A 12,362-nucleotide genomic window follows, 5' to 3' on the forward strand; every position below is an offset into this window, starting at 1 on the left:
CAAAACCACCCGCGACTATGTTTTTGCACCATCAGGAATTGGGAGCTCAACCCAGAATTCCAATGGGCAGCAGAGACTGTGGGAACCATGGGATAGCTACCCACAGTGAAATGCTCTGAAAGTCGACGCTAGCCACGGTACTGTGGACGCACTCCGCCGACTTAATGCGCTTAGTGGGGAGACACACAATCAACTGTATAAAATCACTTCCTAAAAATTCGACTTCTATAAGTTCGACCTAATTTCATAGTGTAGACATACCCTACGATACTACAAGAACAACTAAAAAAAAACTATTGATACTGAACTCAGTGAATCAGCGCTCCTCCGCAAAATAGAGTGGTCCAGTGGTGTCTAACAAACTTTCCTGGAATTTATTCTTAAAATAAGAACAAACTAAAAAATTCCATTGAACAACCACCATGCTAGGAGGACATTACAGTTACACTGTAAGCAATTAAAATAAAGAAAATGTCAAAGTTAAGATTGCATGAATAAGCTTAAATGCTGCTCCTGTATACTCTGAAGCACTTAAATTCAAAAGATTGCATGCTATTTTTCAAATAATACAATATGTATTATACTTTAGGTTCTTCCTGCACGCTTTTGAAGATGCACCTTACAGGTTGTAGGATAATCTAAAGCCTACTGAAGTGAATGGGAGTCTATCAACTTCAGTAGGCTCTGCATCATGCCCTAAATGCAACAGGGTTATGCAAGACTGAATGACTTTCGTGGACTGTCTGATACCTGCAGAATAATACGCACGTATACCACCTTCTAATAGTGCGCATCTAAGACTGTAAAAAGCAAACCCAGTTGTTTTTTTTTCTATTTGTTGAGATCATGTATTTAAAGGCTATTGCAGTGCATAACACAAGGGAAAGAACTTAGGTTGGCAGACAACCTTAATATCAACATTTCTGACTTTTGAATACTTAGCCATATAAATATAAACCACATTTTAACAGGTATTTTAATCAAGTACCAATTTTTAGAAAAATATGTCTGTAAATAAAGTACAGCCAGCCTGCTAGTGTCTGTGCCAAAAAGCTGCTTTCATAATTATGGGCATCAGAAGGGCAATACTGGGGCCTAAAATTAACATACAGAAATACAATATCAACCGATAGCACTGGTAAGAGTTCTATTATGTTAAACAGTACACATACATCTTTTTGCGTTACTTCCCCATTGCACTTTCCACATTTCCATTTCAACTTTCTCGAGCCTACTGGATCAGCCCAGGTGTACAGTACTGCTTTATTTGGCATAAGACAGTCTTCCATCACATTGAGAGAACTGCAAAATAATGATTAACAATATATATTCAACAATCTTTTAAACAACAAACTCAAAATCTAACACACCAATCAAAGAATTGCAACATTTCTTACCTGTTAATTTATTCTCACTTTCATAATATCAATCTATCATTCGTGGGTTTCCTGTTTCTTGGCAATATTCCACTTGGAATACATTAATAAAGGTTTTCACTTTGTTTTTTTAAACTATAGAAGTGTGAACTTTAAGGCAATATACAGTGTGTAAATAATACATACATACACACACACACACACACACACACTTTAGAGGAGAGTAATTCAAGCAATATTACATGTTTATAATTTTATGAAGTGTGGGATAGTTCAGCTTAGTGGAATTATAATTTTAAAAAATATTTTATTAACAACATAAATGAACTTCTCGTACAGGTATTAGTAAATCTTATCCATAGCCTATATTTGCTTCCTTTTAAAGCCTCAATTGTGTTTGGTCAACCTGTGTATCTATTTTATTCAAATTCCGAAAATGGTATGAAATCTACTTGATATTAATTAGTAAAATTTCCGTTCTGTTTCATAGTATCTCCACTTATTGGTTACTAATGGCAAATAAGTAACAAGAAGGCAGACAGCAGAGCTTAGAAATCATAAAGGAAATCTAGGCTGAGTACTATCACACAATATTTTCTTGAGAAGAACAATGTATTTATAGATGGAACTACCTGGAGCACACTCTACCACAGAATTTGCTGGCTGAGGCACGAAGGTTTAGTCTGTAGTGTCTCAGTATTATGGATATCTGCAAAAACGTAGGAGCTTTACAGATCTATTCAGCCTTGACACAGCTAGGGGTATGTCTGGTGCAGTATTTTGTAATACTATCAGGAACTGGTCTTTCCCCACTATAATATACTGTTTTGTTTGTTTCTTGGGTAAAGAACTTTATCTATTATAGCTTTAAAATTGCATGGGGGATTCCTGAAAGACACCTCAACAAGCTAGAAATAATATGTTCAAATGCCACAACTTATTTCAACAAGCAACAAAAATATAAACAAACAAAAAGAAGCAGGATTCATGTAGTTTTTGCAGCAAAGGGTGCCTATAGCCACTGGGTCCTACTAACAGCTATCCTCCCTCTTAACTGCACACTTCTAAACAGCAAACTACAATTTTCAACACAGTCCATTAATTTTGAGTGCCTCCACTGAAACACCAAAAGGTGCCATTTTGTAGAGATGCTGAGTATTCACAGCCCTACTGACTTCAGCTAGGGTTGTGAGTGCTCACTGCCTACGAATATCAGGCCCAACATGTTGCAAGTTGTGCACCCAGAAAATGAGGTACATGAATGAGTGGCTATGGGTAACAATTTGGTTTTACTGACTTGCCCAGCATCATGTGGCAAGTCTGTGTAAAGCCAGGGTAGAACCCAGTTCTCCTTGGTTGCAGGTAAGTGTCCTATTCACACCACTATCTCTTTTTTCTTCTTCTTCTTATAGCCCCATGCCTCATGGACAACACAACACTACTTCATTAACAATCCATCCCATCCAACAACAGGATACCATCTATGTTACGCACCTCAAGTACATCTCCACCTCATGAAACATGCTGAATATTTTGGGATCTTTTAATCTCATTTTTCACAGCTCTTTGAGAGACAGTACACAGCACTAGAGAAAACTTGCAGGTATATATATACGTACAGTGTACAAATTGCATGTTCTTGCTCTCTCGCAAACACACAATTATATATGTGCACACGCACATGTATGTGACCCTGTAACCCATACACTGTAAGCATATATGCACATGTAAGTTTATATATATAGTCTGCACCTCTATGCTATGGAGAGTTTTATAACATTACATACGTACCTCTGCCCATACTCAATCATCTCCTCCTTGGTATGATTAATTAACAGGAATGGAGCTGCACCATCATGGTAATCTGATAAAGTAATTACTGTAGAATGTTCGGTCAGGTTAACATCCACTATAATGCCACCAAGCTATCAGATATGAAATAAGAGTAAGTATCTGTGTTGTGATAAACCTTACGTATAAAATACCATTTACTTTTTACGATATAAAAAAGTTTATCCCCATAAGCTAAACCACAAACATCTGTTTTAATCTACTTTTATTATATTTTCCATCATTTATGGGAATTCAGGAAAGAGAGGCTGCATTTAGTGTTTCAAGACTACACAGGCATTCTACACCCTCAAATAATTAAATTATTTGCTGGTAGAGCAATCCTTTCCTGGATCATTTAAACTCTAGGGCATGTTTGACGAGTTTGTACATTCTGACCTCAACAATATGCTTTTGTTAAGGCCATGCCTAACCTTCTCCCCCACAAAGCTGGAGAACACAACCCTATAGCAATCTGTTTAGGCAGAAATAAGATTGACTCTACCAGACAAACTAACCAGTGGTAAACAAACATATATCCTTAAGCCTGTGAACACAGCTCTTGTGACGCTTAATTTCATTTGACTCTGTTGTGCAACCTGAAGATAATAAAACATGCACTGTAGGAAGTTCAAAATATATAAAGTTTAAAAAGCCACCATAACATCAGTAATGTCCCCCCACATACAAAATGAAAAAGCAATGAATAGATCTACAAATAAGGCAACTGACTACAACTGCTGTTATAAACTGGCTACTTCTAACATTTTATATATTTTCAATTAACATAAGCCAGTGCTAAACTGAAATGTAGCCTGTCCCCAAAAGATCACTTTTAATATCGGAAATTAATTTAGAAGCATATGGCCTTTATTTTCCACTTATCTCTAACTGTATTCATGTTTCCTAAAGCCACTGTACTGAGTTTAAAATTTTTAGCTGTATGTGAAAAAAGTTCTTCAAATAAATATTCAGTAATAAGAATCAAACCCACTCTTAATCATTAACTGTAGTACAGGTAGCAGTCCTGCAGCACACCCTGAGTTCTATAACTTTTCTATTCAGATACAGTAAACAAAGTGGTAAAAGTTATAGTTAATTTTACAGGATCCTAACAATGTACTGTACACTGTGGTCTAGATCCTCAGCTCAGATATACGAGCATAGCTCCACTGACTTAAACGGCGCTCCTTGCCTTTTACATCAGTTGAGTATCTAGCTTACAATCCTTCTTCCTCCACCTTCACCTGACATCAAGATAACAAAATCACTCACACCTGGGCCAAAAGTGAACTCGTAAATTGCAAAAATGCAGACATATAAAATTTAGAGTCTTACCTACCTGCTTTCAGTTAGCAAGTGAAAACTTTAACATGAGAGATAATTAAAGGAATAAACTCTAACAGCAAATACAATAGGCCTGATTCTGATTTCATTTAAATAGGATTTAATGTCTAAATCAGGAGTAATTCCACTGAAGTCAATACAGTTCTACCAGTGTAAAACTAATGCAAATGAGATAGGCATGAAGCCCCATCAATATTCAAAATAGCCAACGTTTCAATTTTGACAGGTTCTTTTTTTATCTGAAGGTTTTATATATATATTTGGAATACCCCATTGTTTTTGGAAGGGGAGAAGAGTTTCATATGGGAGGAGGTAGAGTACAGATTTATGTTGTCTTCTATAATTCCATAAAAAAATCACTTACCTTATTGTCCAAATACAGCAATGTACAGTTTTCTTGCTTATTAAAACAGATCATCTTGGGGGGAATGTTGGAATTTTCAACTCTAATCAGCAGTTTATTTGAATCATTTTCAGGCCAAAAGGGAATGCACTAGAATAAAATAATCAATTTTATATTCAAATAATACAAATCATAATGGAAAACTACTATGCAGCCCTCATATGGCACGTTTCTTATTTCTGTAATTTATATTACAGCATCAAGGAGCCCCAGTCAAGGACCAAGACCCCATTGTGCTAAATGCTGTACAAGCACAGGTCAAAAGGCAGTCCCTGCCCCAAGGAGTTTACAATGCAAGTACCAGACAAGAGAGAGCTGATGGATACGGACAGACCAATGGGGGAATACAAGGAAACAATGAGACAATATCGGTCGATGTGATAGGCTGTAGTCTCAGCCCCCTACAGTGCTCGGCTGCAATAAAAAAAACTGATTTTTCAAAACACTTTCATCTTAACTGCTGTAAAATGAATATGGAGCTCTGTTAGGATTTTCTAAATGTTACCTAATCTAAAAAGGATAAACTGAGAGGAACCCAGAACATTTATGCTAGAGCAAGGGAGTGGAAATTAGGAGGAGTCAGGAGCTAATGGTAAAAAAGGAAAGGAGGCCAATGCATATAGCATTTCAAAAGAGAACAGCACCTGTAATGGAAAACAGAATTAAAATGTAGAGTACATTAAGAAAGCTCTGGCTTTTAACCATCAATTTTCTGTTTCGTCCATTTAACATGTATGGGGTCAGGTATTTCTTTCTCCTTGTTGCTGAGGAAGTCCCAGCTATATATTCTTGAAAGCTGGTGCATAGGTGTGACATCTAAATTCTGATGGACTGGTTATGCCTTATCAGTATGCAAAAGACATATTCTAATTTAAGAACTTCGGTATCTCTTTTACCAAAAATTATGAATTAATTATCAGCTTCAACAGTGACATTCAAAGACAAAAATCTCACTTTAGTATAGCGGTAAAACCTATTATATGTTCAAATCTCTAAATAAGCAAATTAAGTCAGGTATCAGTATGTTAGTGAATTTTCATACTTACCTTTCCTGTTGAAGGACTGTGTAATTATATCCAACCCTGCACATTGTTCTTTATTAGCAATATCTCGCCCACTGTCTTTTTTAATATTTTCCAATTTTATATAGTGTATAATAAGGCCACTTAAAATTAGACTTGCTTTTTCCTTAAGTATGTACAGCATGTTTTGTTACCAGTGTAATTAATTCCTTTCTTTCACTGTTTGTCAAATAGTCAACTGAAATTTTTTTGGTCATTTGTTGAAGTTGCAATTCATTATAATTATTAATATTTCAGTAATACATAAAGGTCCCAGTCAAGATCACAGCCCCATTGTACTAGATACTACAATCACATAAGAGAGACAAAGAGCTTATTTTCAAATAGAAAATACAGGCAAAGAGGGAGAGGGGAAAGAGAGGCACTGAAAGGTATAATGACTTGACCGGGATCTTACAGAAGGTCACTGACAAAGCTGGGAATAGTAGTGAGGTCTCGAGTCCCGTGCACATTTAGACTTTTAAAAAGCATACCTTTAAATTTTACGGTGAGTTTAGTTCTTATGGAAGGGAGACCGAACAAGAGCCAGGGATTGTTTGGACAGATATTAAACAAGCTTGCCCAGAAAATGCTTCCTCTTTGAATACATACCTGCAACATCTGATATCTCAGTAATGTGCCTCTCAAAAGGAAAATAATATGAACTGTAGTACTAGGATGAGACCCTACAACAATCTGACATTTTGTGTGACCCTACAACAATCTGAACTCAAATTTCCAACGGTCAAGGGCTAGTTCACTAACTTACCATGCCATCAAGTTCCTTCTCCCATAGATTCTCAGACCCCAGGAAGCAGGAAGACAAGAAAAAAATTAGTTAAATAGCAAGACTGACTTGGTTATTCAAGTCAAAAAGGTATGCTACAGACAATGGAAATTCATACTCATGAAGCAAACAAAAAGAAAAACTACGAAAAGTAAAATGTAAAGATGGAAAGGTAAACTATAAAATGGAAATTAGGAAAGCTAAGAGGAAATCTGAAGATTAAATAGCCCAAAACAAAGAAGTTGATAGACAGTTGTTTCATATATCAGAAGCAGGAAAATTGCAAAATGGAGTAATGGTGGCAATTAAGGATAAGGAAGACTTGGAGAAAAACTAGGCAATTTTTTTTTGCGCTTGTCTTAGCCACAGAGCATGCTGAGGTCAAGCTTATGCCAAAACTCCTCTTTACATGATAATAAATGTGACAGTGTGGGATATGACTGTGTCAAACTGCAATCTTCATTTTATACAAGGAACTCCATTTTCTTCTATGTTCTGAAGGCATGTCTAACCTTGCTATTGTGATGTACTGAATCCATCCATCCCATCATAGAGTAATGTGGAGCCATTAACTTGGATTGTATTTCAACTGCTGGCCTAATCCCAGCAGCACACTGGATTTTCTACCCAGGGGCACCAGCATGTCTAGGGAATCTGCAGCTTCTCAGCCTGAGCACACAGTGAAAGGGAGAGAGACTATTTAAGAGGGGGTAACTTCTGTGAGACGGGAGGTCATTCATCACCACATTTAAGAAGAACTGGCTGGAGACAGAGAAGGCAGGACAAACTCTGCCCACCCTGAAATGCTGACAGAACCTGAGAATCAATGAAGGGGTGAGTTCTGACTGTGGTGGAGAGGGAGAGTGTCTCAGGACTTTTATTTTACAAGTATCTCTAACTCCAGTGCTTTATAACAATAAAGCGACTGGTTAAGAAATTCCTTTGTTAAACTTATGTTCCTTGCTTGCCTGCCATGTTGTCTCTAAATTAGAAGACAGAGTGCCCACAACTAGGTGGGAAATACTTTGGAAGCATGTGTAAGCAACTGGGGGCTCAGGAAGTCAGAGGCACTGGTTTAATGAACTTGAGCAACTGGACTGCAGAGTCCCACATCCCAAAGAAGGGTTCAGACAAGAAGTCTGTGCCTGTGAACACACCCTAGAAACCCAGAGCTAGAAGCATGTGGAGTCCAGAGATTGGGTCCACTTACAGACTGGTGACCATCTAGAGGGGGACTGGGCCAGGCTGTGACAAAGAAAATGAGGCACTGTCAGAGCAAAGGTGTCAAAAGAGGAAGAGCTGGCAAAAATGGGTAAGTTCGAGAGCAACAAGTGAGCTCAGGACTAGGTAGTAAATACCCAAGACATTTGGAGGAACTTGAGAATGAAGTGGCTGCGCTGCTACCAATTTTGACATTTTTTCATGAAAATTGAAGCTTACTTACCTGTAACTAGGGTTCTTCAACATGGACTCTGCATACTCCCACTCTTGGGATGCTTCCACCAGTGCAACTTGAACAGAACCTTCACTACTATTGCACATTTGGAACACTCACATGCCGCTCCTCTCAGTATTTGTGAATATTTGGAGGACGAGGGCACAAAAGGGGGCACTATGTTCCGGCTGCCTCAGTTCCTTCCCCTGTGACCCCAGGTCCTTTGTTAAGTATGACCCCAAGGAAGAGAGAAAGGATGGAGAGGAATATGCATGTGTCGTCCAGCTTGGAGAACTCTGGCAACAGGTGAGTAACTTTCTTTTCCTTTCTGTGTGCCCTCTGCATATTCCTACCTGGGATAGATTGCTTAGCAGTATACTAATCCTTGTAAGGTGCACCACGGAGTCACAATTGAATAAGGATTTGAAAAGTGCTTCACCAAACTCTGCATCTCAGCTAGACACCAAGTCTAGAACATAGTTTGTAGTAAAAGTATGAATGAGGCTCCACATAGCTATCCTGCAACTTCCTACAAGTTTTTAGTAAAAGTCATGTGGGCTACTTTCACTTTAGCAGAATGTGCTAAAACCCCTTTGTGGAGCAGAACAGATGCTGACATACTCTTCTTGTATACAATGTTTAACCCATTTAGATAAAATTTGAGTAGTGATAGTTTGACCCATCTGTGTAAGAGATGAACAGGTTGGGAATTGGTTTAAAATGTTTATTTCTGTCCAAATAGTATACTAAAGCTCTTTTAACATCCAGAGTGTGTAGTCTAGGCTTCTTTTCATGACCAAGAAGTTAAGAAAAAAAATCAGTAAATTACTTGCTTGATTTATATGAACCTCAGAAATCACCTTAAGTAAAAACCTAGAGTGGGGACATAGCAGTAGTTGTCCTAATGAAAGACAGGAAATGGTGGCCCAGCCATCAATTCTTGAAGTTCACTTTTTCTCCTTGTTGAAGTAATAACTATTATAGAAGCTATTTTAAAGGATAAATGGCAAAATATATATTCCCCCATAGGTTCAAAAGGGTGTTGCATGAGATGAGCAAGTACTATATTTAGATCTCAAGATGAGACAGCATCTCAAACTGGTAGATATAAATTAAGTCCTTTTAGAAATCTTTTAACCAGATAATGAACATACACAGATTTATTATCCATAGGAACAAGATGTATTGAAACTGCGAAGAGATGGACCCCAACAAAAGACAGCAAGAGACTAGACATTTGAAGATGTAGCAAATACTCTAAAATATACCGAACAGGTGCTGTATAAGGATCTATATTAGCAAATCTGTGTTATATCCAATAGCAACTACTTTCTTGATGATGCTGTGACTAGCCAATTGTCTAGATAAGGAGAGACGAAAATCCCTTGCTTTCTCAGATATGTAGCCACTATGGAAGGACACTGTTTGAAAACACTTGGTACAGCAGAAAGACAAAAGGGAAGGAACTTGTAGTGGAAGTGGTCCTTTCTTAAATAAAATGCAGGCATTTCTGATGGATGGGCTATTGAAGTATGAAAATACATATCCTTTAGATTAAGAGCAGTAAACCAGTTCTGTATAGAAAGGAAGGAAATTATGAAATTACAAACACGCAGAACCAAAATCTTCAATAAAATACATTCAGCGTCCTGATATATAAAATGGGACAAAGACTTCCCCACCCTGTTTTAAAATAAGGAAGTATCTCGAATAAAAACCCTTTCCTCTGTACTTACATGCAGCACCTCCTCTATAGCTCCTGCTTTTTAGAAGGAAGAGAACCTCGACTCTCAGCAGGCTCTCATGTGACAGGGTTTTGAATTTGATAAAGTATCTGCTGAAAATAATTTCTAGATTTCTCCTGTCTGATGTTATTGACTGCCATTGGCGGTAGAATTGGGACGGGTAGTCTCCAAATGAGGTAGGGCAGGTACTGGATACGACTGATGTGCAGGTCCTCTGTCCTCATGTAAAAAAAGACTGAGGTTGAGTTCCAGAAGATGGTGTTACCGATAGTATCCCTTTACTGCAGGGCTTAAAAGGTTTCTCTTTCTATTTCTGTATCCCCTAGATCCTTTACTGCAGTACCCTATCTAAGCAGTAACTCCACATGTATTTGTGCATTTGATTTTTCCTTCCTAAGTGTAGTACTTTGCACTCATTTTTACTGAATTTCATCTGGTTGATTTCAGACCAATTTGCCAATTTGTCAAGGTTACTTTGAATTCTAATTCTGTGCTCCAAAGTCCTTACTGCCCCTCCCAGCTTGGTGTCATCCACAGATGTTATAAGCATACTCTCCACTCCATCATCCAAGTCATTAATGAAAATAATGAACAGCACTGGACTCACTGGTTTTCCAGATACCAAAGTGAGGCTTTCTAGATCTCAGGATCATCCCTAAGATCATTTTTTTAAAAAGGTACATTTGTTGCCCTTCCGTTCTCCAGTATAGTAACAGATTTTTCACTGAATGTCCTCTGTATGTTCCGACTCCTGAGACACTCTGACTGGTGCAGGCTGGACAATAGCAGTGCCCATTGGAGTATTCATGCACTTCTCCTGCCCCTCCTTTCACTGTTTGCATTTGCATCATTCAGATTTGCATCTAGACATGGAACCAGATTAGATCCTTTATCAGAAGGAAAGATACTCTTCTACACAAGGATTTGGGACAGGATCTGTATCGCCCATGATTTTACCCATTTGATCTAAATATAGGCTTTTGTCTTGATTGGCAAACTCCATCCTGGGATCGCTACATGGATCCAGGAAGGATTTCAGTCTTTGGATCTGAAGAGCATGGATCCAATTGTACAATAGAGAGAGAGACAGGTTTCCTATGATTTTGCAGGATGCTTTATCAGACGAGGAAAAGCAAATAGAACAGGTGCAGGAGTGCTGAACCTGGACTCTGGAGACATAACATCTCCAGAAGAAAGTGTTCAGGATGTCATAAGCTTCATCATCTTCAGAAGATGCTATATTATATTATGAATTAGACAGAATGGCTAGAATGACAAAAACATTTAATATTTTTCAGTGTCCATAGAGAAAGATGGTACACGCTATATTTGATATATTAGTGGTGTCTGCAAGACAGAGGATTACACTTTCTTTATTAGATGGACTTTGTCAAGCAACAAATTGTATATGAGACAGCAATGTGATGCAGTAGTGAAAAAAGCTAATATTCCTGGATGTATTAACAGGAGTGCTGTATGTAAGACATGGGACATAATTATCCGACACTACTCAGCATCAGTGAGGCTTCAGTTGGAGAACTGTGCCCAGTTTTGGATGCCACACTTTAAGAAAGATGTGGACCAACTGGGGAGAGTCCAAAGGAGAGCAAAAAAAAATGATAAAAGGTTTAGATAACTTGAGTTATGAGGAAAGGTTAAAAAAACTGGGTATGTTTAGTTTTGAGAAAAGATGACAGGGAGGACCGGATAATAGATCTTCAAATATGTTAAGAGCTGTTATATAGAGGAAGGTGATCAATTGTTGTCCACGTCCACTGAATAATCAGCTTAACTTACAGCAAGGAAGAGATAGGTTAGATGCTAGGAAAAACTTTCGAACTGTAGGGATAGTTAAGCAACGGAATAGGTTACCAAGGGAAACTGTGGAATCCCCATCACTGGAAGTTTTTAAAAACAGGATGGACAAACACCTGTCAAGGGAGGATCTAGGTATACTTGGTCCTGCCTCAGGACTGACTAGATGACGACTCAAGGTCCATTCCAGCCCTGTGTTTCTCTGATACTTGATAAAAATACAATTATAAAACACCCTGGTGAGCACAATATGATCTGGCCAAGCCAGTAATAGCATCAAGTAAAGGAAAAATGTACTTCTGTAATCTTTTAGAATTTTGTGGCATGTCAACAAACAGCCTATGAATGAGAGCCACTTTATCTGGACTTTGAAAGAGCCTTTGACATGGTCCCTCAAACTGGAAACAAGGTAGACATTGGGCAAGAATACGTAAGTATAATCAGGCATCAGAAAATGGCTAAGAGAAAACACGGAGTCGGACTAAATGGTCAATTTTCAATATGGCAAAAAGATTAACAGTGGCATGCTCAAAGGTTCCCCAGGATTGGTGTCATTAAATATA

The 12,362-nt window shown here is 38.0% G+C and overlaps 1 protein-coding gene across 5 annotated transcripts in view; it reads right to left on the minus strand.

Moving 5' to 3' along the window:
* VPS13A (vacuolar protein sorting 13 homolog A) overlaps positions 1–12,362 on the minus strand; it is a 262,972-nt gene that overhangs the window by 68,872 nt on the left and 181,738 nt on the right. For 3 of the 5 annotated variants that reach the window (XM_073345104.2, XM_073345105.2, XM_073345106.2), the window contains 3 exons: positions 4,918–5,046; positions 3,168–3,301; positions 1,173–1,302 (listed from right to left, as the gene is read on the minus strand). In XM_073345104.2, coding sequence (XP_073201205.2) covers positions 1,173–1,302; positions 3,168–3,301; positions 4,918–5,046 — 393 coding nt within the window. Of the gene's footprint in view, positions 1–1,172; positions 1,303–3,167; positions 3,302–4,917; positions 5,047–6,786; positions 6,825–12,362 lie in introns of all 5 variants that reach the window. The other 2 variants (XM_073345103.2, XM_073345107.2) reach the window with 1 other exon arrangement.

The sequence above is a fragment of the Lepidochelys kempii genome, chromosome 5 (genome assembly GCF_965140285.1).
Source record: "Lepidochelys kempii isolate rLepKem1 chromosome 5, rLepKem1.hap1, whole genome shotgun sequence".
Taxonomy (NCBI): domain Eukaryota; kingdom Metazoa; phylum Chordata; order Testudines; family Cheloniidae; genus Lepidochelys; species Lepidochelys kempii.